Source organism: Camelina sativa, chromosome 6 (genome assembly GCF_030686135.1).
Source record: "Camelina sativa cultivar CO46 ecotype springtype chromosome 6, ASM3068613v1".
Lineage (NCBI taxonomy): Eukaryota > Viridiplantae > Streptophyta > Magnoliopsida > Brassicales > Brassicaceae > Camelina > Camelina sativa.
Window position 1 is genome coordinate 25,188,928 of NC_141885.1, and position 20,805 is coordinate 25,209,732.

General features: G+C 37.7%; 7 protein-coding genes and 1 long non-coding RNA gene across 14 annotated transcripts; 5 read left to right on the plus strand and 3 right to left on the minus strand.

Moving 5' to 3' along the window:
- Positions 1 to 666: 666 nt before the first annotated feature.
- LOC104792930 (uncharacterized) lies at positions 667 to 3,745 on the plus strand. 4 transcript variants are annotated; one of them, XM_010519201.3, is made up of 8 exons: positions 667 to 1,098; positions 1,209 to 1,296; positions 1,406 to 2,260; positions 2,375 to 2,485; positions 2,745 to 2,807; positions 2,904 to 3,133; positions 3,240 to 3,343; positions 3,429 to 3,745. In XM_010519201.3, the coding sequence occupies exons 1-8, from the start codon at positions 1,051 to 1,053 to the stop codon at positions 3,544 to 3,546; spliced, it is 1,617 nt and encodes a 538-aa protein (XP_010517503.1). In that variant the 5' UTR covers positions 667 to 1,050; the 3' UTR covers positions 3,547 to 3,745. The 4 variants fall into 4 exon arrangements, 1 of the variants encoding a protein (XP_010517503.1); XR_002038683.2 differs by having other exon boundaries at positions 672 to 1,098; positions 2,693 to 2,807; XR_015559886.1 differs by having other exon boundaries at positions 672 to 1,098; positions 1,406 to 2,253; positions 2,693 to 2,807.
- Positions 3,746 to 3,760: 15 nt separating this feature from the next.
- On the minus strand, positions 3,761 to 5,808 carry LOC104792931 (U-box domain-containing protein 63). Of its 2 annotated transcripts, XM_010519202.3 has the most exons (8): positions 5,333 to 5,808; positions 4,986 to 5,223; positions 4,807 to 4,888; positions 4,654 to 4,711; positions 4,469 to 4,557; positions 4,275 to 4,373; positions 4,112 to 4,182; positions 3,761 to 4,037 (listed from the first exon to the last, which is right to left on the minus strand). In XM_010519202.3, the coding sequence occupies exons 1-8, from the start codon at positions 5,637 to 5,639 to the stop codon at positions 3,914 to 3,916; spliced, it is 1,068 nt and encodes a 355-aa protein (XP_010517504.1). In that variant the 5' UTR covers positions 5,640 to 5,808; the 3' UTR covers positions 3,761 to 3,913. The 2 variants fall into 2 exon arrangements, with proteins under 2 accessions (XP_010517504.1, XP_087310798.1); XM_087454672.1 differs by lacking the exon at positions 4,112 to 4,182 and having other exon boundaries at positions 4,250 to 4,373; positions 5,333 to 5,760.
- A 40-nt stretch (positions 5,809 to 5,848) lies between these two features.
- LOC104792932 (pre-mRNA-splicing factor 38) lies at positions 5,849 to 8,309 on the minus strand. The gene is made up of 6 exons (XM_010519204.3): positions 7,833 to 8,309; positions 7,536 to 7,657; positions 7,356 to 7,446; positions 7,138 to 7,258; positions 6,963 to 7,042; positions 5,849 to 6,481 (listed from the first exon to the last, which is right to left on the minus strand). Exons 1-6 carry the CDS (start codon positions 8,120 to 8,122, stop codon positions 6,109 to 6,111), a joined length of 1,077 nt encoding a protein of 358 aa, XP_010517506.1. The 5' UTR covers positions 8,123 to 8,309; the 3' UTR covers positions 5,849 to 6,108.
- A 105-nt stretch (positions 8,310 to 8,414) lies between these two features.
- Positions 8,415 to 11,565, plus strand: LOC104699350 (tRNA-aminoacylation cofactor arc1). Its single transcript, XM_087454670.1, has 12 exons — positions 8,415 to 8,598; positions 8,962 to 9,060; positions 9,246 to 9,416; positions 9,567 to 9,632; positions 9,827 to 9,892; positions 10,034 to 10,150; positions 10,267 to 10,427; positions 10,523 to 10,613; positions 10,738 to 10,806; positions 10,922 to 11,013; positions 11,163 to 11,226; positions 11,342 to 11,565. The coding sequence occupies exons 1-12, from the start codon at positions 8,536 to 8,538 to the stop codon at positions 11,444 to 11,446; spliced, it is 1,164 nt and encodes a 387-aa protein (XP_087310796.1). The 5' UTR covers positions 8,415 to 8,535; the 3' UTR covers positions 11,447 to 11,565.
- Positions 11,566 to 12,478: 913 nt separating this feature from the next.
- LOC104782554 (two-component response regulator ARR16-like) lies at positions 12,479 to 13,816 on the plus strand. 2 transcript variants are annotated; one of them, XM_010507518.3, is made up of 5 exons: positions 12,479 to 13,018; positions 13,123 to 13,208; positions 13,288 to 13,365; positions 13,450 to 13,520; positions 13,617 to 13,816. In XM_010507518.3, the coding sequence occupies exons 1-5, from the start codon at positions 12,853 to 12,855 to the stop codon at positions 13,711 to 13,713; spliced, it is 498 nt and encodes a 165-aa protein (XP_010505820.2). In that variant the 5' UTR covers positions 12,479 to 12,852; the 3' UTR covers positions 13,714 to 13,816. The 2 variants fall into 2 exon arrangements, with proteins under 2 accessions (XP_010505820.2, XP_010505819.2); XM_010507517.3 differs by having other exon boundaries at positions 12,487 to 13,018; positions 13,447 to 13,520.
- On the minus strand, positions 13,745 to 14,577 carry LOC147942983 (uncharacterized). Its single transcript, XR_015559887.1, has 3 exons — positions 14,397 to 14,577; positions 14,217 to 14,329; positions 13,745 to 14,125 (listed from the first exon to the last, which is right to left on the minus strand). It is a non-coding gene; the product is annotated as an uncharacterized LOC147942983 (long non-coding RNA).
- A 425-nt stretch (positions 14,578 to 15,002) lies between these two features.
- Positions 15,003 to 17,606, plus strand: LOC104699352 (glycerol-3-phosphate dehydrogenase [NAD(+)] 2, chloroplastic). Of its 2 annotated transcripts, none has more exons than XM_087454669.1 (9): positions 15,003 to 15,538; positions 15,629 to 15,765; positions 15,867 to 15,972; positions 16,067 to 16,263; positions 16,371 to 16,458; positions 16,644 to 16,791; positions 16,901 to 17,050; positions 17,131 to 17,280; positions 17,372 to 17,606. In XM_087454669.1, exons 3-9 carry the CDS (start codon positions 15,917 to 15,919, stop codon positions 17,384 to 17,386), a joined length of 804 nt encoding a protein of 267 aa, XP_087310795.1. In that variant the 5' UTR covers positions 15,003 to 15,538; positions 15,629 to 15,765; positions 15,867 to 15,916; the 3' UTR covers positions 17,387 to 17,606. The 2 variants fall into 2 exon arrangements, with proteins under 2 accessions (XP_087310795.1, XP_010412971.2); XM_010414669.3 differs by having other exon boundaries at positions 15,165 to 15,538; positions 16,062 to 16,263.
- Positions 17,607 to 17,690: 84 nt separating this feature from the next.
- On the plus strand, positions 17,691 to 20,760 carry LOC104792936 (DEAD-box ATP-dependent RNA helicase 17). The gene is made up of 10 exons (XM_010519207.3): positions 17,691 to 18,048; positions 18,151 to 18,223; positions 18,318 to 18,427; positions 18,526 to 18,669; positions 18,766 to 18,874; positions 18,964 to 19,316; positions 19,392 to 19,465; positions 19,557 to 19,864; positions 19,968 to 20,214; positions 20,313 to 20,760. The coding sequence occupies exons 1-10, from the start codon at positions 17,910 to 17,912 to the stop codon at positions 20,592 to 20,594; spliced, it is 1,839 nt and encodes a 612-aa protein (XP_010517509.1). The 5' UTR covers positions 17,691 to 17,909; the 3' UTR covers positions 20,595 to 20,760.
- The last annotated feature ends 45 nt before the right edge of the window (positions 20,761 to 20,805 follow it).

The following is a 20,805-nucleotide window of genomic DNA, read 5'->3' on the forward strand; positions in this document are numbered from 1 at the left end:
GATAAGATAATAAAATAATATATTTTTTTAAATTTTCTTGTAAAATATGATCCTAATAATATCGTAAATTAATAATCATTTAAATTTACATATATATATATTATAGATATGTTGATGTAATAATGTATGCTTTAAAAATTTGGATTATCCTAAAACCCATAACTATAAAACAATTGTTATATTGTATTTTTGAACCACAATGATATACATTACTTTATAACATATCATTAAAAAGTAGCTAAATATGCATCATTTCATTTTGATAGTTTTATATGCTATTAAAATACAATGATTTATATTATTTATTCATAAATTTGTTTTTTTATGTATGTCATGTGTATAAGATAATAAATTTATAGTATTTGTAATTCTTTTGTCAATAATGTTTTTTAAATATTACAAATTTAATTTTAAAACAATAATATTTATAATATATGAAGTCTAATTTTATTTAACTAAAATTGTCTCAATTTATATATTTTTAAAAATTCAAACATATATTTATAAAATAATAATTTTTAATTTACATATTACTAAAATGTCGTGGTTCTAACATTATTAATTTAAAGAGGTTTTTGCTTATATAACCAAAAATTGCTAAATATGTAGTAGTAAGTAAATTAATAGTAAGATGTATTTAAAGATAAAAATGAGCCCTACTTGTCTACTTTGGGTGTGGGAATTGGAAAAATATAAAAGGGTGCAAGGTTGAGCGGCCGAAAAAAACGAGAAAGCTCGCTCCTTTATAACAAAAACCCAAACAAACACACACACACTCTCCCCCATTTGAATTCAAAATCCCTTTCGCTTCCTCAAAAGCTTTCTGCAAATCTCTCATCACCCTCACTCTCTCCCCAACCCTAAGAAATCATTTCTTTCTTCAAAATCTTTGCTTTGCTCTCTGGGTTCCTTCTTTCCCTTTTCCCCCAAATCCCCCTATTATTATTATTATTATTATTATTTTATGTGTACCCGTTTCGTCTTCGTTCGTGTGTGGACTCTATCATCTGCGTAATTTAGGGGAAAAAGACAGATCTTTCTGGTGTGGAAATGGAGGAACAGAGAGGGGTTACCTCTGCGGTTGCATCGAATTCTGGGGTTTGTTTCTTCTTCTTCTCTCTCCCCCGATGACTTTTTCTTTTCTTGTTGCGATTTGTTAATTAGTGGGGTTTGTGTTCTTGGTCTCTGGGTTTCTCTCAATTTTTCAGATTTCGGGAGAGAAGCGTAACGGAAATGGATTAGAAGAGAAAGATGAATTAGGTTCTAAACGTGTCAAAGTGCCAGATCTGGATTCTGGTAATTCATGAGTTCGATTTCGATTATTGGATATATGATCTTATCACTTTGGATGGTTTGCTGAAAAAACAGTTCCTTTTCTTTTTGTTTTAATGCTTTATGGCTACAGATGCTAAAAAAATCAGTAATTTGCAGTCTGATGGAAAAATTGGAACTAGTGTTCAGCTACCAAAAAATCTTACTAGTGGAAAGGTTTCAGGAGTATCTGAAATGCATGTGGCTCCTGATGCTGAAGGTTTAGGAAGAGTACTAGTTAGAGAAAAGGATAAAGATGTAAAACCTCCCGCTGTTGTTGAGACGAGAACATGCTTGCTTAAGGCTGCTAACTCAGTTTCTAAAGTTGATGGTAGATGCGTTGCTAGTTCTGGGAAACAAGCTTTGCTAAAGAATAATCATACTGTGAAAGATGAGAGTAAATGTGAGTCAAGAGGAGCTCAAGTTGATGTTTCAAAGAATAGCTCCCTCTTAAAACCTAAGGAGACTTCTGAATCCGTACGAGGAGCAGCAGAGCCGCCGTCGCTTTCAATTCCTGTTGGGGATAAAGCAAGTCCTTTTCAGATGTGTAGTAGTGCAGCGGGTTCATTGGGTGAGTCAGATTCCATGCGGCGATGGATGGAAATGAAGCGGAATGGTTTTCTATCAGGCCCTTTGGGTGGAGTAGCAGCACCAAGTTCTACAGTAGCGAGTGTGCCTGTTGAAGTACCTGCGCAAAAGCAACCAAAGAATAAGAGGAGAGGTGGTGATTCTCTCAAGAAGAGAAACGAGGTTCCTAGGAAAGAACAGCAGCTGGTAGATAGGTTTGCAAATGTTACTGCACCAAGTGGATTGCTGACAGAATTGAACCCGGGAATCATTAACCATGTCAGGACTAAGAAACAGGTCTGCTCAGTTATTGAAGCTTTGATTCGGAGTGCTAATGATAAGGCTACCGTGGGGGAAAGACATGCCAATTTGAATGTAAGAGGTACCTATCGCTCTCATTTACCTCCTTAAAATGGTCATGTTAGCCAATTCAGACCAGATATGAGATCTTTCAGAATCAATTTTTAATCACTCTGTTTTTACCTTGGGATTTCAGAGTCAATCAGAGAAGATAGGGCATTAGCATTAAAGTTACCATCTACCGGGATGTCTGATAGCACCAATTCCATTTCAAACCCACAACAAGCCACATCTCTTGCTATTGAAGGTCAGTACCTTTTATCTTGTTTCAGATCGCCTTGAGTAAAATTTTTTGAGATTCTAAATACGTCTGAAGTAATAAGTGGTTCAAGTCCTATGGAGAAAAATGAAGAGTTTTGTCCATTAGGTTTACTGATTAAAGTAGTGTAGAAGTGGCAGAAGGATAAATGTTAGGTATTTCTTCTTTAGTGCATGATGATCACTTCATATGCAGAAGTGGAAACGGAAAGAAATGCTTAAAAGGAAAATGTTTGTTTGCTTTTTAGCTGCTACCGTGGCTTCTCAATGGTTGGAGTTTCTTCACCAAGACCTCAGTGGACGTCTTTCAGGTGCGCATTTTACTTTCTTGAAGGAATACCGCAGAAGGACTTCTTAGGTTAATTGAGTTTTAGTGATCTGATTGAGATCTTTTTATGTTTTTGCAGCTGTGCAGGATAGTAGGAACAGAGTAAAAAATATTTTGACTACCGAGTTACCGCTTCTCGTTTCATCAAGAGAATCCTCTTCTAACCAAGAAGATACTCGTCAGAGGCCGAATACGAATACCTCTGGTGATGCTTCATCTGATAAAGCGGTAACAGAGACGCATAAGATAAAATGGTCGGCAAAATTTGATCAGATTAACAAAGCTCTTTATGATGAAGAGAGAGATTTGGTGTGTACATATCCACTACCTTCAAGTTTGAATGATTATAGAGACAGAGTTTATTAAGCTCGAGGCAGTGTTTGATGTATTGATACTATGGATTTGAAATTCGCAGGAACGTTCGCTAAACCAAGTGAAGGAAATGCAGTCAAGATGCAACGAGGGTCTACGGCAAATGGACGAGTATTCGCCTTTTAGTTCCCAATCATCAGATTCAAGGTGAGGAAACTACACCAAGCAGTCCATAGAGTCTTAGAAAAAGACTGGTTGAACTGATTTTTCTTGCTATACAATACTTTTGCAGTTTTGGGAAAGACGGGAGTCAGGAGACTAGTATGGCGGTTCAGGCGGCTGCAGCTTCCATTTTTTCAACCTGCAGTTTTCTTCTGTCAATGGTGAAACCGTCGCCTACCAGTTCTTAATTTTTGTTTGTTTTTGGTTTACCGGCTCTTCGACTAGTACCACCGACTATATATTGTCATTTGTGTTAGTACTTTTGATAGGTATTAATTAATATCATCTTTAGTGTAAATAATAGGCGATTGATGGTTTCGTCATTCGTGTATGTAACATTAGTAGCGACCTTTTTTATATCAATCCTACAGTTGGCATTTGCTTCAATACACATTACATATCTGTTGGAAGGCAAAGTTTTCTTGCGTAACTATATGAAACACTGGACTTAATAATATTACAAGGAAATCGTAGTCTTGCTCCTGTACCACAAAATGAAATGTAGTATCTAATTTCTCCTGAACGAAAAGTTACATATATGCTGATCTCTATGAGCTAGAGCCAAGATGGTGCCATTTCTGCTACTGTTACTTTGGTAGGCGAATTGTCCGAAATCTTAGCAAGTGAGCAATGTTGTAACTTAATAGACTCTGCATTGTCCACTGTCTTGACAACGTACCTGAAAAATAGAAATCCAGTTTTGTTATAAGAGTTAAACATCTTATGGATAAAATGAAGCAAACGAGACTTAACCATCCATTTAAGCACTGTGTCATTATAACTGCCCTGCGTCCGACAAACCGTGGAGGTGTCCTTTTGTTTCCCTAAACCATGGTATCCTTTCGTCTGTTAAAACATGGAAGTAGAATTCTCTAGATTGTGATAAATAACCTTGGGATGGTGGAAGATCTCAGACCTCTATGATAATAAGATCTCCAATGGAGAAAGGAAACTGTATGCCTCGGCTACTCTTTGGAGGTTCAGTGATCTTTGGGATACAGAAACTCCTCTTGTGCTGCAGATTCATCATAAGAAAGAAAACGCTGCTTATCTCTGTTTTCTCATTGTAAAGGTAAGCTTACACGAATAAATATTTAACGGAAAACAAACCTGATCCGACTTGTCTCTCCTTCGCTTCAACGAGTGTATATAATCTGATTCTTCTTCTTGGCAGAAAGCATGAACTACAATTCTAAGAGCTGAACAAGCGCATAAAACTGGATCAGGAAAAAGAAGTTACTCTTGAAAAGATTTCGAGTCTTCCACTGAAACCAGCAAATGTCGTAAAAACTCACACAGATTTGGCTTTCCTGATCCTTCCGAAATAGGTTGGGAACATGTGAAACATGCTTTCTGACAACAAAAATAGTCAAAACTCGTTTGTTAAGAGATTCACATGTAACAAAACCAAGAGATCTAAAGCAGATTAGTAAAGAATCACTTTTTACCATTCTTTTAACTTCTTTTAATCCTCCAGCTCCAAAAGAATGTCCACAAGGCAGTATCGTAGCATCATTCATTAATGTTCCGCTATCCAAAGCAAAATAACAAATACAGAATCAGATTCAAAGAGAGATCCTAGTTCTCAACCATAATCAGATCTATTACAACGAGAGCGGATACTTACGTGACAGGATCAGAGAGGATGGCTTTGAGAGACTCCCAAGAGCTGCAGACACTAGTGACTCTCTCCTTCTCCACAGAAGCAAAATCTCGTTTTGTCTGCGTCTGCGTGTTGTGGTGGGAATGAGATACATTGTCATCTGGGTTAGTGATCATCACCTTAAAATCCATTTCATGGCGATCAATCATCGATGATTTCCTTTCCTCATCTTCTCTCACAACCAGTTCCCAACCAACTGAACCTGGAGTAAAACCAGGATTCCAGATTTGAGAGAGCCGCTAACTAAGATTGTGGATTCTTTAATAGTCGTAATAGACAGACCATCTTAAGACAAGAAACTTATTATATACCTGTATTTTTACTTTCCCTGTTGGTTTCTTCGGCAGCTGCAGAATCTGAATCACCATTATTACCAGGTTGAATCAAGGCGCCATGTCTTCGGAAAGGAACGTTTTCCTCGTCTTCATCTCCATCGGAATACCTTGTTTCATTCTTCTCAACTCTGTTTCCGCAGAAACCTTGCCGGATTCTGAAACGGCGATCGCCGACGGTTTCGAGCTCCCGGATTTTGGGAGCGGACTCTCCGACACGGAACCGCAGAGATTCATCTTCCACATGGTATAGGAACCGAGAATCGATACTTTCATTAACGGACATTTGTTTTTACGCCGGAATATTTTCAGAAGACGATCGACTGAGACGGAGGAGGAAGCTGAGATTATTAAAAAAAAAGAAAAAAAAGGTAAAGAACTAAGAAACAACAGAGACCATATAGAAACGACGTCGTGACATATGAAGCACGCGCGTCGTCACGCTTAATGATTATGAAACCGTATCATTATTCATTACTACTACCATAAAGAAACTTTTCTTGGGACTCATAAGTGATATTGCGACGTCGTCATGACTAAACGAATTTTAACCGGTTTACAATCTGAATTTCATGATCCGGTTAAGAACATACAGTTACAATGCCATTTCAAGATTCTTCATTTTGTTCTACAATAAAAGACGGAGGGATTAGATAACTCGCAAACCATAAACAAAAACTAAAGTGACTTGGAGAATCACACTGTAGTAGCTTGACACAATGAACCAAGTTCCGGTTTGATACCATCTTCTCATTTCACATCTTCAAAGGTTTCAATCCCAGTGATGCTCTCAGTCTATTATTTTCTGCAATCTCAGGATCTGGATGATTAGTTCCATCTTCCCTCAACTTCTCCTTCTTCTTCTTTGGTTCATCACGATCCCTGTCATCATCAGTTTCGTGTCTCTTACGATCCCTACTCCTGCTTCTACTCCTACGCCTTGCCCTGTCTCTTCTGTCTCGTTCTCTGTCTCTGCCTCGTTCCCTGTTGTCCCTATCCCTATCCCGCTCTCCATAGTGATCTCTGTCTCTCTCTCTATCCCGGTCCCTCCCACCACGCCCACGTTCTCTTTCATACTCTCTGTCATGATTTCGATCCATATCATAGTCTCTATCATAATCACGATCCCTGCCAATCACAAAATCATGGTCCAATTATAATTCATGAAACAATAACCTAAAGTATGAACATGACAATCTGTGGCAAAAACACATTGTTTGAGCTAAACTAGATGGGAAGAACAGAAAAATGCTTTCGTGATTTACAGATCTTTGTCATATTAATACACTAACCAACTGCCATATAACAGGGTAAGCTATATAGTAAGGATGTCTGATCCATAATACTTCTCTCTGAACACTGTCAGTACAGAGAAACCTGGAAGGATCTCCACAATTTTCAATTTCGGAAGCTGTATGCTACCACTGATGGCTTAAGATGCCATAGAGGAAACAGACATTCAAAAGAGAGAATTACTAGACATGATGCACGAGCATTAGCTAGATCAAACAGCTTCCACAATCATAAGCAAGAGAGAAATTACAAGGAATAATTATTAGAGATGGTAACTAAAGGATTGAGAATCTAGTAAAAGGCACGGATTACATACCTGTGTCTATGACTGTCGCGTCTCCTATCTCTCTCTCTGTCTCTATCTCTTTCTCTTTCAGGACTCTTATGGCGATGATCCTGTCAAAAGAGGAAGAAGATGGTATCAATATAGAGTTAGTAAATAAAAATGGTTAACAGAACAAATACTAATTCTCACAGAATAAAGCAGTGACCTTCTCATCTTCAGATCCATCAGCAATCGCTTCGTTCTCCTCCTTTTCTTCCTCTTCTTCAAAGTCATCTTCCAATACACTTTTCCTCGGCTCTAATAAACCATTCTGTTCAAGCGTCCACCTATCCTCACAATGAGAAATTAACCATCTTAAAAAACTGCAGAAACCAAAAACTAAAACTCAGCTATAGCAAAAAAAAAAAATGCAAAACAACAAACCTTTTCTTCAAACGTGGCATTGCAATATCACAAGAATAATCCTTGGTTAAAAGTTCCTCAATGACTTCGTCCACATGTGTCAATGAAAACCCTATTCCAAACAAAAGAGATCAAATTAGTTATGACACAAATCAATCAAAAAAGTTACAACGCATCCACTTAAACGAAAACGAAACTTACTCCCATCAGGTAGCTTTTGTCTCACTTTTCGGTAGTCATTGTAGAGAGGCTCGAGGTAACGATAGACATCAACATCAGTCCCAGTGAGACGGAGATAGAAAGCCCCAAGAATACGAACATATCTGCACAAACCAAGAGAATTAAATCTTCTCAACAATCACTGAACTATCAAATTGATTACCCTAAATCTAAAGCTAGCTGCAATCTACCCAGATTTGGGATACATTCAATACATATATTGCTTGAGAAACTAACAAAAGACAAGATTCAGCTTTAGGTTAGAATTAGAAATCATACTTGTAATCATCGTTTTTGATGAACTCGACGACAATTTCCTTCTCAGGCTGGATTTGAAGCATCTTCAATATGAGGCAAAGGAACGGAGTAGGTTTGCGGCTACCACCAAAGGTTCCACCAAGATGGTCAAGCTCCATAGCTTTGTCAACCAACGTCTCCGCAGTTAAACCAAAACACTGCTCTTTCCAGAAAGTGTGCTGATATATCTTCGTTCTCACAATCTTCTCTACAAGATTCTGCGGATTCGTCCCCCTTATATTCTTGGCCAACGGATCTGTTCTGTTTGCCATTATTTCGCCGGAAGTTAGTCAGAAACCGCCTCTAAGATCTTAGTCGCCGGTTTAACAAACGTCGAGCGACGCCGGAATCGATTTAATTGCTTCCACGAAATTGCCGTCGTAGAAGACGAAGACGACGCTCTAGGGCTTCGAAGAATCTGAAAAAAAAAAACAATTTTGTTATTTATTTATTTTTCTTAGTATCTCATTCAGTGGTAAAGCCCATAGTGAGAAAAATATTAATGGGCTGATAATATTTTTTTCTGGCCCACTAGAGATGGAGATAACGCCGTTAGTTGACCATTACATCAAGCATAAACCCTATCGAAGAAATTGGAGTGTTGTGTTCATTCTCTTTTCAGCGAAGAGCCCCAAAAGAAGAAGAACAACAAATTTCGAAAATAGAGAAAGAGAAGAAATTTACAATGGATTCAAAGACGAAGCAGATGATTTTATCAGCTCTCTGCAAACATTTCTCCTTGGATCCTGTAAGTATTGAAGAAGATGACATCTCAGAAACTTCACTTTTTTTTCTTTGAGGTCTTGCTTGGTAGCTGAGTATATGTGTATGATCATGCTTTGAATTAGGTAGTCGAGAAAACTCGAACATTTTCTGATTGGGTTTCGATTCAATTGTAGAGATTGTGTTCCATATTAAGTTTATCAGTGTTTTTTACACTTGTGCATCAAGCTGGTTATGTAAAAAAGGTTGAACCTTTAGAAATTGGGCTTTTATGGTTTTCTTGAATTGGGTTTGCATGGCGTTGATGGTAGACTGTGTTGATCATCTTTTTGAATAGACTGGATGATCTATGGGTTTGTTTCTGAAAATAATTTAATTCATTGCTCAGGAGCCTTTTCTTGGGGGAGCTGGTGAGAGTGATGTCAACACGCTTTATTCTAATGTTTTGAAGGCATCTGGAAAGGAAGTGTCTGCACAAAATAACGAGGTAAGGACATAAATGCGGAACTCTAAAATGGAACTTTATTGCGTTTCCTCCTTGTTACTACCACATTTTAAGAAAGCGGGGATTAGTTAGTTTGCGTTGTGATGCAATGCCTTTTGTGTGATGGTAGATGATGAGTTCATTCAGTGGCTCTCTTTTGCATAATGAGTCATCGTTTCACATTTCAGGTTTTGAAGTGGCTGGATTTTGCGGAAGGTTTCCCTGCAATTTCCAAGGATTGCTTTGCAGCTCTTGAAAAGTTGAATGTTGAGTTAGTTACCAAGTCGGTGCTCTTGGGAAATGGATTGACGCCATCAGCGGCTGATGTAGCTGTGTTTTCAGCTGTGCATTCTTCAGTGGTACCACTTCTCTTAATTTCATAGTTTATATAACATTCGTTCCTGAGTTATTTTATGTTTTTTAAAGATGTTAAGATGAAATTTTCATAAAATGTTAACTAGAGGCAGCCTTTAAGACTCACTATTATCTATTTGTCTTACTGTTCCCAGCTTGGCCTCTCAGATTCAGACAAGGAGAAAGTAACACATGTCATAAGATGGATAAATTACATCCAGGTAGGTTCCACATCATAAAATTATCAGTACTTGACTGCGCCAAGGTAGTCTGTAAATCTATGGAGGACTACTTTATGTGTAGGCGTTAGTGACTATGACAATATATGCACTCTCTGAACATCAACCTTTCACTTTATCTGTCCTTGTGATTTTCTGCTTTAATAATAATGCTGCTCATTATCTTATTTTTACAGAACAAAGAAGAATTGTCAACATTATTTGCTCCAATTCCTGTGGAGTTATCAGTGTTTGACTTCGAGGTGAATTATCTTTTCATACCCAGTTCCTTAGTTTTAGAATCTATAATAAAATAATACATCTTTCCATATGTACTACGCGTCTTCCTCTGTCATCACACACGATGAGCAAATGGTTTTCTGATGTCTTTCCTCTAAACGCAGGTATCAAAAAGTGTTCCTAAGGTGGAAGCAAATTCGAATACCAAAAAAGCTACTGAAGGTGTAAAGCCTGTTGACAAGTCAGAAGCGCAGCCGATCACAAAGAAAACTGAGCCTGAGGTACTACTTTTAACTTTTTTTAACTTTTAAGTTGGATTTATTAGACTGTGACTCTATCTAATTATATTGTAGAATCTGATGTTTCCTCTTTTTGTTTTTTTTGTGTGTGTATTTAGGAACCAAAGAAAAAGGCTACAACAGAGAAGGATGCCAAAAAAGAAAAGAAGAAACCCGCTGAAACAGAACCAGCTAAAAAAGACGCAGAGCTTAGTGTCAGTTTGCTTAATATCCAAGTCGGTCTAATTCGCAAAGCATGGAAGCACCCATCAGCAGATAGGTTTGTGGTCAAAACATTTCAATATTATTGCTCTGTTAAAATTTGTATTGATCGTCTTCTAATTTGTTAAGAGACTTGTGTTATGTGTAATGCAGTTTGCTGGTTGAAGAAATAGATGTCGGGGAGGACAAAGTGAGGCAAGTAGTTAGTGGCTTAGCAAAGTTTTGCAATCCCGATGATCTAACGGTATAGTGATGCCTTGATTTACAAAATACTAAAAGAAATTTGGTGTATCATTTAGATTGGTCCGGTTCTTGAATTTAAAGTTACTAATCTATGGTTTTTTGATTGCTGTGTTATGATGATGAAGAATCGCCTTGTTGCGCTCATCACAAATGTCAAACCTGGAAAGCTAAGAGATGTAATGTCACAAGGACTGGTAATAATTTCTAGTATCTTCTTCTATCCGCCTCCAATCCAGTTCATCAACGATCAATATATTGCCACACTCTCACGATTGCTCTTCTTCTATGTTTTTTGTTTCTTTGCCACAGGTTCTTTGTGCTTCAAGTGAAGATCACTCGGTGCTAGAACCGTTGCTGCCACCTGCTGGGGCTAAACCAGGAGAGCGTGTTTCATTTGCAGGGTATATTCATGTTAACGATATAACATTGAACTTCTTTGATTGCTTTCCGTGCATGTTTCCCCTTCAGCCATTAAATTCATATGATCTTTCGTAATTTGTTTTCCTGTTTATCGCTAACTCAAGAAAACTTTTTCGTAATTTGTATCTAGGATTGAAGGAAAGCCAGAAGATGTACTAAACCCGAAAAAGAAGCAACTAGAGAAGATAACACCGGTATGTACTTTTTGCCCTTTGTTAGGTTCCAGACTTTAACAAACCTAACATGCTGAGTACTGTGTTTGCATGATTATACATAACTGGAACTTTGGTTAATCACACGCAATTGCAGGGTCTCTACACTGATGAAAATGGCGTAGCCACATACAAAGGCATACCTTTCATGACCTCAGCTGGACCTTGCACTTCCAGCATCCCCAAAGCAACCATCAAGTAGTGAACTTTATACTCCTTTCTCTTCTCTTGCCTTTTTCTTTGATATCACAAACTCAGTTGGAAAAAAAGAAGATATGTTTTGTCACAATTCGAATTAATCTCTAACTTTGTTCTCATTAACCTGTTTTGACTCTCTTTTTCCTTATGAGCTTTCTGCTACTGGATTTAGATTTTACTTTCTCCTTTCAATCAAGCTGTGTGCAAGTCCACCATTACTCAGTCAGATTAACTTGAATTAAAAACCAAACCAATTGTATTTTGTCTCAACAAATCTTGAAAATAGGTAATTATATCATGTAAACTCAGTATTAAATACTGAAAGTTTAAATTAACTTGCATTACCTCAAATACAGGAAAAGATCTCAATTTATGAGATTATTAGATGATGATCTTTACAGGTTAAGAAGAGGGATAAAAAGAAAAAAAAAAAAAAGAAAAAAAAATCTTTAGACATGGGCCATGAGGAAGAGATTGGTGGTCCTCTTTCGACAAAAATTCATTATTAAAGTTTCCTTTTTCCAATTTATTCCAAAGATTTGAACCCCAAAAAAACTGAGGGAAAATGATAATTAAAAAGTTGTATTAAATCTACAAGATTTATGTATCTTATCAGCTTAGATATAAGAAGATCCTGAGCAGAGATCCGTACGACTGTCACTGGACACATATGTTTCTTTATTCAGTTTCTCAAAGAATCAGTCCTCTCCATAGCAAAATCTTTATACTTTGTCCCCAAACAAAAAGAAGAAAATTATAATCTTTTTGGATTCCAAATCATATCAAATCAGTTTCTTGGTATATATATATCATAGGGGGATTGTTACCGAATACATCATATTTTTTTTCAGTTCTATGCATCTACAATTTTTGTGTATTTAAAAGTGGTCCAAAGAAAAATAAAAATAAAACCCCACACGATATGAAGAACATGTCGTAACAAGTAAACTCAATACAAAAAGACAAGTATACAGAAACTTTCTATCTAAAACGACTGGTACTGAAACTAAAAACCCCTAAAATTAAGATATCACGAAATATCCGTGATACTTATTCTTTGATGCAATCTCTTCCCCATGCTCTCTGTTTTTTTCTTTTTAATAATAATAATTGAAAAAAAATATTCTTCACCCACCAAAAATCATAAATACCATCACCCAGATTCACATGATTCATACATACTCACACTTCTGAGTCTGTCACTTTCTTTCTTCATTGTATGTGTTTTGTCTTTTTGGTTTTTTTTTTTTTTTTGAATTTTTTTTTTTTTATTGAGAGGTGGTGAGGGAATTTAAAGCTATGCCTGCTGCGAGGTTTTTGTATTAATGCTCGATTCATCAGTCTTTGCTTCTTGTCAAGTTGTTTTCTTTATCAGTAGTTACTTGACATCTAAGGAACAAAAGGAGAGATATGAACAGTTCAGGAGATTCTTGTTCGTCGTTATTGGAGGTGGCTTTTGATGATGATCATCATCATCATGGTCATGCTGATAGAGAGCTTCATGTTTTAGCTGTCGATGATAACCTCATCGACCGTAAACTCGTAGAGAGGTTGCTCAAGATCTCTTCTTGCAAAGGTTTCTTCTCTTTTTTTACCTTTTTTGATTTCTCTGATCAAAACCCATTCATTAGTTTTCTATTTGTATTCATTAGTTGTTTATAAAATGGTGGATTTTTGCAGTGACAACAGCAGAGAATGCGCTTAGAGCATTAGAGTATTTAGGTCTGGGAGATCAAAATCAGCATATAGATGCATTGACCAACAACGTAATTAAGATCTATCTCAGGGCATATTTGATATCATGGTCTATACAAAATTAACTCAATATGTGTTCGATTTATCCAGGATTTGAAGGTGAATCTAATCATTACAGATTACTGTATGCCGGGAATGACAGGTTTCGAGCTACTTAAGAAAGTGAAGGTAAACATTTATATCTAACAGCTTCAATTGGAATCAAAATCTATAGAACTTCTCAGTTAAATTCAATCTGTGTCTCTGTAGCAGGAGTCATCAAATCTGAAAGAGGTCCCTGTTGTGATTATGTCTTCGGAGAATATTCCTACTCGCATCAACAAGTAAGAGCAATTCAGATGTGATTAAGACCTTGTTTATGTATGTTTTTACTGTGGAAGTAATAACTTAAGATTAATGTTCAAAAAAAAAAAACGCAGATGTTTAGCGAGTGGAGCTCAAATGTTTATGCAGAAGCCTCTGAAACTGTCTGATGTTGAGAAACTTAAATGTCATCTCATGAACTGCAGAAGCTAATTATGAGAGAGACTAAAATGTAGCACCTAGCTAACCAAACATTTCATTGTCTTGATTCCTTATTTTGAATTATATTACAAGTTTTTGTTTTGTTTTCTAGAAACCAAGAAATGTTTTCATATATATGCTTATAGTAATCTCAAGCTTATATACGAATACACACAAATTTATCATAGGAAATGGTTTTGGTAATGAAGATGATGACGATGTCTTCTCTCTTCCAACCCTAAACAGCGAATAAATGGATAGCATGAGAGAAATAAACATCTCTTTATTCCTCTAACCATTGAAAATTGAGGCCACACGCAACAACAGCAACATTGATGATAATTCTCTTCTATCGTTCTTTCTTTCTCTTTTCTTCTTCCCTTGTCTCTTTTTCTGCCATTGTTGCACAGGAATGACATCGTTCCTGCGTAAAGAGAAGAATCAAAATTTATTGAATCTTGTGCAGCAAGAAAGGTTTAGATCTCAATTAATAACAGGACAAAATTTCGAATTACCGAGACTACTAAAATGCAATGAATCTTTATTGAATCACCGACGAGATTCTTTTGAGAAAAGACTTATGTGTTTCCCTTACATAGGGATTATTCACCGGAATCTTGTGAATGGCCTGTTGTTATTAGAAAGACAAATTAGAAGATTATTAATGGATAAGAGAAGATCAGAAGACGATGAACCTCTTTTCTTCTCGGAGACAAAGAGAAAGAAGTTGAAACTCTAAAGGAGAAATGGTCTCCTCAAGATCAAGAATATCCCTTTAGGAGACTTGTATTGTACGTATCAATTGAAGCTTTCAACATCATTAACACGTGTCGTTTCATTTGTCTCAGTTCTATTCTATCATACCATTACCAAGACTATTTAATTGTTAGTTTTAGTTTTTTTTTTGCTTATGAGCTACGTGCATGATGTTATTTTTTTTTTTCTTTCTCTTTTCGGATTTGTGTATGTACCGCACGATTTCTAGTAGTATAAACAAACCATATATGCTATAAATATTCTCTACGTAGATATGGTACACGTTATCAAATCTCAAATCAAAATTCAATAAATCTCTCCAAGAAAAGTGGGAATTAGCGGAGCCGATTGAGCGTTTGATACGTATAATCAATTTTGGATAATGTATCCCACCAAAATCTTACCTAACTTGTTTTGATATTTTGAAGTGGTAGTGAGGGTGTTTCATTTTAAGTTCTCATTTGAATTACCAAACATTTCTTACCTACAAGCTGACTAACTCCTAATTTGAACTTAAAATTTTCAAGTATCTAAAACACAAAGCTGAATTTGAAAGCAATTCTAAAACATTACAATTTTTTTTCTCTAGTTGTGGATCATTATCAACAGTTAAAACGACTGAGGCCAGAGCGTTTTAATCTACAGGCCAAATGAGAGAAAAGGCCCAACTTAGTATAGATACGGGCCAAGAATAACTGCAAAGGACGAACAAAGAGATTCTTGTTCAGTCTCTCTCTCTCTCTCGGTCGCTCGTTGGCTCTCTCAATCTTTTTCCGATTTGGGTTGGGTCTTCTTTTCCAAGTCTCTTGCGAAAATGGCGGCTTCGGTACAACCTGCATGCTTAGACCTCCACTTCTCCGGCAAGCATTCACCGCTTCTTAAACACAACTCTATCTCCGTCCGCTGCGTTTCTTCTCCAAATGTAATCCCCGAAGCTGACTCCATCACTGGCCCTCCTGATATTATCAATACGAGCCGTGACCAGCGCAAAGTCGTTCGTATCGCGTGGGAGAAGTTGGTTCGATGGTCTCGTTCTTGGCGCGCTAAAGCCAAAACCGATGTTCTTGAGCGCACTCGCAAGGTTTTTTCTTGTTATCTTCTAGTTTCTTTCTTCTTCAATTTCGTTTGTGTTTGAAAGGATTTGAAAAGAATCTGGGGGATTTTTTTTTAGGTTGTTGTTCTTGGTGGAGGTTCGTTTGGTACAGCAATGGCTGCTCATGTAGCTAAAAGGAAAGAGGGATTAGAAGTTAATATGCTTGTGCGCGACTCTTTTGTTTGCCAATCTATCAACGAGAACCACCACAATTGGTACTTTACAGCGTTTGATTTTATCCGAACACGATTCGTAATGCTTTCACAGTGAGATAATGTTGATTTTTGTTCGAATTGTGTTTTGTTACCATTACCAGTAAGTACTTCCCTGAGCACAAGTTACCTGAGAATGTGATTGCCACAACTGATGCCAAAGTTGCATTGCTTGATGCTGATTACTGCCTCCATGCTGTACCTGTGCAGGTTTAAATCCGAATTGAGTTTTTGTACTTTGTAATTTTGGTTGATCTGCTTTGTATGTTCTGCTGATTAATGCGGTTTGTTTGTCGCAGTTCAGCTCCTCGTTTCTTGAGGGAATCTCCGAGTATGTTGATCCAGGATTGCCTATTATATCTCTTAGTAAAGGTCTGGAGCTTAATACTCTTAGGATGATGTCTCAGATCATTCCTACTGCCCTTAAGAATCCACGGCAACCTTTCGTTGCACTTTCTGGCCCTTCATTTGCTCTGGAGCTGATGAACAACTTACCAACGGGTTTGACTCTTGTTCTTCTTTCATTTATATTCAAATAGCGTTAATATAGGTTTCTATTACTGAATGCTGTGAAATTTTTCCTTTTTGGTATATTTTTTTGCTTGCAGCAATGGTGGTTGCCTCGAAAGATAAGAAATTGGCCAATGCTGTTCAGCAGCTTCTGGCTTCGAGTTACTTGAGAATAAATACTTCCAGGTACAAACATTTCAAAACCAGACTCCATTGGTTTAAAGGATTTTTCATGATGTATTTGCCTACCTGCTTGATAGTTTATGCATGTCTTGTGTATGTGTGGTGTTACGTACTGAGCTCTAATGGTTGACTTCTTAATTCTTCGAGGGAGTTTTGTGCACTCAGCTTGTAACCTCTGATCATTTCAGTGATGTTACAGGAGTGGAAATTGCCGGTGCCCTGAAGAATGTTCTAGCAATAGCTGCAGGAATTGTTGATGGAATGAATCTCGGTAACAACTCTATGGCAGCACTTGTATCCCAAGGTTGTTCAGAGATAAGATGGTTAGCCACTAAGGTAGTAAATTTTAAGAGTGTTTATGATAGCTTCATAGATAGTGGTCTATATCCAAGAAACTCACCACGATCCTGAGTTTATTGCATTCCTCTGTCATGTATGTGTGAAGATGGGTGCAAAGCCAACAACCATAACTGGTTTATCAGGAACTGGGGACATAATGCTCACGTGTTTTGTAAATCTTTCAAGAAACCGAACAGTTGGAGTCAGGTTAGGGTCAGGGGAGACACTAGATGACATACTAAGCTCTATGAATCAGGTGTGTTTCTCATTGGTGTTGCTTGTCTTATGGTAAAACCAAAAAGATTGGTTGAATCTCAAATAACAATTGTTGCGCAGGTTGCAGAAGGTGTAGCAACTGCCGGGGCAGTGATAGCATTAGCTCAGAAATACAACGTGAAGCTGCCGGTTTTGACAGCCGTAGCTAAGATAATAGATAATGAACTGACCCCAACTAAGGCTGTTCTTGAGCTCATGAACCTTCCTCAGGTTGATTCTAGGTTCCCTAGATTCCCATTTTGACTCTGTTACTTTTCTTGTTCTAGATTTAACTATGTTTTGTATATTTCTGGATTTGCAGATTGAAGAAGTATGAGATGGAACAATTGTTTTGAGGACCACATATTCGAAGAGATGGCTTTATGGCGGCAAGAGCTTTGCATTCGTTTAGAGATAGCTAATGATAGAGATGACTCGAAGTGAGTTTTGTAATCGATTTTAGGCCTGAAATCTCATAAATGTGAATTGTTCATAAACATTTTCCAAAAACTGTGTAAAGTTCTCACCATACGTCTATAAAAAATGATGTTTCAGTATATTGTTGAGTGTTGGACTCTGGAATCTGGGAGTGGACTCGTCTTTTCGGAGACTTTCGGAGCCATGGTTTTAACTTTTAACTAGGGGTGTTCCAATTCGGGTACCGATTTAGTCCAAATCGAACCGTGAAAAGCCGGTTAAAAAAAATCAAAAGTTGAGAGGCCCATAGTTCTATTTAGGCCCACACAGAAGCGGTGTCGTATAGGAGGCAAAACCCTTGCAATTTGCAGTGTCGTCGTCGTCGAGTTGTCGAAGACGGAGCGAAAGAAACAGAGAACTCGTTTGTTTCGTCGAAGAAGAAGATGATGAAGAGAACTCAGCAACCCGCAAGAGAATCAAAGCAAGAAGCTAAAGATGGAAGCAAAGCAAAGAGCGGTCTGTTCGCTTCGTGTTCGTTCTCTTCCCTTGGATTAGATCCCAAGCTCTCCGACCAGCTCCAAGGTTCTCTCTTTGCCTCTGCCTGTATTTTGCATCCTCTGTTTATTGTAGAGTGAGCTTAATTTCTAAGTTTTAAAGTTGTTTTTTCCGTGTCAATTTATATAGAAAGGATGGGTTTTGAAGCTCCTACGCTTGTACAAGCTCAAGCAATTCCTGTTATTCTCTCTGGTCGAGATGTGTATCCTTTCTTCTACTAACTTCTATTCTCTTTTTGTGTGAATTTGAAAGTTTGGGTTTGTTTCCTTTAACACTTGGGATATATAAATGTATAGACTTGTTAATGCTGCAACCGGTACTGGAAAAACTATAGCGTATTTGGCACCACTCATCCATCACTTGCAGGGTCATTCTCCCAAGGTTGATCGTTCTCATGGAACTTTTGGTATGTCCCTGACCTGACTTGTTGTTCTAGCTATAATTTAGAATTCGTTGGGAGGTGAAGTGATGATTTTTTGATGCTTTGGACTTTGTATGTGGCAGCTTTGGTGATTGTGCCCACACGGGAATTGTGCCTTCAGGTGTATGAAACTTTGGAGAAGCTGCTTCATCGGTTTCATTGGATTGTCCCTGGCTATGTAATGGGAGGAGAGAAAAAGGCTAAAGAAAAGGCTAGGCTAAGGAAAGGTGGTGCTACATTTTCTTCCATTTTGCATATTCAGTTCTTTATGTTAGAAGTGAGATTGATCACTTTGAATCCGGACCAATCGTATTTTATTTCAGGGATTTCCATTCTAATTGCAACTCCTGGACGCCTTCTTGACCATTTGAAGAACACAGCTTCATTTGTGCATAAAAATCTGCGTTGGGTCATCTTTGATGAAGCTGACTGGTATAAATTAAGGCTGTACCCTGAAAGTTATTATCTTCTTTCTTGATTATGTGCTTCCTTTGTTGAATTCTTCCTTTGAATTATGGCAGCATTCTCGAATTAGGTTATGGGAAGGAGATAGAACAGATAATTAAGCTTCTAGGTTCAGGGCAAAACGAGGAAGGGGAAGAGGATGATATCGTTCCTAAAGGAGTTCAGAAGCAGAACTTGTTATTGTCAGCAACATTGAATGAAAAAGTTAACCACCTTGCAAAACTTAGTTTGGATGATCCGGTAATGATTGGTCTTGACAACAGCAAATTGCAACAAAATCTCTCTGTAGAGTCCCCTGCCTCTCCTGACTCTGATGCGGATGATATGGTAATTCATGTAAACAAATCCGTCAACCCTTCATCTGAGGACTATGGAATACCGTCACAGCTAGTGCAGAAATATGTTAGAGGTACAGTTATTTCCACTGGAATCTCTCTATATTGTTCTGTGGTTTTAGTTTGATACAATTATCTATTATATGCAGTACCATGTGGTGCACGGCTTGTGGCACTTCTTTCTGTTCTCAAGAACCTTTTTGAAAGAGAAGCTTCTCAAAAGGTAAATCTCAGGCAAGCCCATATCCGAAGTTTCTGTCATATCTGTTTGTTTTTAAATACCTGGTTGATTGAGGTTTTGTGCGTTCTTCCAGGTAGTCGTATTCTTTTCGACACGTGATGCTGTAGATTTTCATTACTCACTTCTGAGTGAATTCCAATGGCCCCCGGATTCTGAGAAAGAAGAGGAGGGGACTAAACAGTTGTTTCTTAAGTGCAAAACATTTCGGTTACATGGAAGTATGGAGCAGGATGATAGAAGATCTGCGTTTGCGACCTTTAAAACAGAGAAACAGGCTCTTCTCTTGAGTACAGATGTTGCTGCTAGAGGCTTGGATTTCCCAAAAGTAAGATGTATTATACAATATGACTGTCCCGGAGAAGCTACTGAGTATGTGCATAGGTAAATCCTGGAATCCCACAAAGCGTTTGACGTTTCTGCCTTCAATTCAATATAGAGTACCTTGAATTTACTGACCTTGTGTGTTTGGGATTCATGGTTGCAGAGTGGGTAGAACAGCTCGTATTGGTGAAAAAGGAGAAGCGTTGTTATTTCTACAGCCGATTGAAATAGACTATCTTAAGGAGCTTAAGAAACATGGTGCATCACTTACAGAGTACCCTCTTCTAAAAGTACTGGATAAATTTCCCATACCCGGCAATATGCCCCGAATCAAAAAGGTCATATCCCTGGAATCCCATCCGTGGGTTATTTCTCTGCAGAGAGCTCTTGAATCCGTTACTTATGCCGAGGTACGTTTCTCTTGAGTGTGTTCCCTGCTCTCTCGCTGTGATTGATTTATACTATGATAGTAAAAACCTCTCCTTGTTTGTGGCTGTTTTATTCACAGCCAAAGATGAAGAGCATGGCCAAGAATGCATTTGTCTCTTGGGTTAGGGGATATGCAGCTCACAAGGGAGAGCTCAAAAGCATTTTCGTGGTGAAGAAGCTTCACTTGGGTCATGTCGCCAAGAGCTTTGCTCTGAGAGAGCAACCGTCCTTAGTTGGGAAATCACATCACAAGGAATCGATGAAGAGGAAGAGAGATGAACGCCAAAGAGGGCAACAAGGTAAGAAGAGAAAGAAGATGAGTGGCAGTGGCAGTGGCGGTAGAAGTACACAAAAAAACTAGATAAAAATCGGTTTTGCCACCATAACCATTGCATTAGTTTTTGTAATGAATGAGCTGTTTTGTTCATCGAAAATTTTGAGTAAGAAGTTTGGAACTTCAACCATGTTTTGTTCACATTATTTACTACTTAATTGTATTAACCAGAAAGCTAAAGATTCACAACAAATGCTTACCAGCAAGATTTTGTGTAAACTACAAACGTCTAGATTTT

Bases quoted from the DNA above. Each gene is read 5' to 3' on its own strand.
- LOC104699350 (XM_087454670.1), top strand. From the start codon at position 8,536: ATGGATTCAAAGACGAAGCAGATGATTTTATCAGCTCTCTGCAAACAT. The intron at 10,807-10,921 runs GTAATAATTTCT...TCTTTGCCACAG, and splicing joins ATGTAATGTCACAAGGACTG to GTTCTTTGTGCTTCAAGTGA. The intron at 11,227-11,341 runs GTATGTACTTTT...ACGCAATTGCAG, and splicing joins AACTAGAGAAGATAACACCG to GGTCTCTACACTGATGAAAA.
- LOC104792930 (XM_010519201.3), top strand. From the start codon at position 1,051: ATGGAGGAACAGAGAGGGGTTACCTCTGCGGTTGCATCGAATTCTGGG. The intron at 1,297-1,405 runs GTAATTCATGAG...TTATGGCTACAG, and splicing joins AGTGCCAGATCTGGATTCTG to ATGCTAAAAAAATCAGTAAT. The intron at 3,134-3,239 runs GTGTGTACATAT...TGAAATTCGCAG, and splicing joins ATGATGAAGAGAGAGATTTG to GAACGTTCGCTAAACCAAGT.
- LOC104782554 (XM_010507517.3), top strand. From the start codon at position 12,853: ATGAACAGTTCAGGAGATTCTTGTTCGTCGTTATTGGAGGTGGCTTTT. The intron at 13,019-13,122 runs GTTTCTTCTCTT...GGATTTTTGCAG, and splicing joins CAAGATCTCTTCTTGCAAAG to TGACAACAGCAGAGAATGCG. The intron at 13,366-13,446 runs GTAAACATTTAT...GTGTCTCTGTAG, and splicing joins AGCTACTTAAGAAAGTGAAG to CAGGAGTCATCAAATCTGAA.
- LOC104792932 (XM_010519204.3), bottom strand. From the start codon at position 8,122: ATGGCAAACAGAACAGATCCGTTGGCCAAGAATATAAGGGGGACGAAT. The intron at 7,658-7,832 runs GTATGATTTCTA...TGGTTTGTGCAG, and splicing joins ATCAAAAACGATGATTACAA to ATATGTTCGTATTCTTGGGG. The intron at 7,447-7,535 runs GTAAGTTTCGTT...TGTTTGGAATAG, and splicing joins ACAAAAGCTACCTGATGGGA to GGTTTTCATTGACACATGTG.
- LOC104792936 (XM_010519207.3), top strand. From the start codon at position 17,910: ATGATGAAGAGAACTCAGCAACCCGCAAGAGAATCAAAGCAAGAAGCT. The intron at 19,865-19,967 runs GTAAATCCTGGA...TCATGGTTGCAG, and splicing joins GCTACTGAGTATGTGCATAG to AGTGGGTAGAACAGCTCGTA. The intron at 20,215-20,312 runs GTACGTTTCTCT...TTTTATTCACAG, and splicing joins AATCCGTTACTTATGCCGAG to CCAAAGATGAAGAGCATGGC.
- LOC104699352 (XM_010414669.3), top strand. From the start codon at position 15,272: ATGGCGGCTTCGGTACAACCTGCATGCTTAGACCTCCACTTCTCCGGC. The intron at 15,766-15,866 runs GTACTTTACAGC...TACCATTACCAG, and splicing joins AACGAGAACCACCACAATTG to TAAGTACTTCCCTGAGCACA. The intron at 16,792-16,900 runs GTAGTAAATTTT...GTATGTGTGAAG, and splicing joins TAAGATGGTTAGCCACTAAG to ATGGGTGCAAAGCCAACAAC.
- LOC104792931 (XM_010519202.3), bottom strand. From the start codon at position 5,639: ATGTCCGTTAATGAAAGTATCGATTCTCGGTTCCTATACCATGTGGAA. The intron at 5,224-5,332 runs GTATATAATAAG...GTTTTACTCCAG, and splicing joins CAGGGAAAGTAAAAATACAG to GTTCAGTTGGTTGGGAACTG. The intron at 4,712-4,806 runs GTAAAAAGTGAT...TTTTGTTGTCAG, and splicing joins TAAAAGAAGTTAAAAGAATG to AAAGCATGTTTCACATGTTC.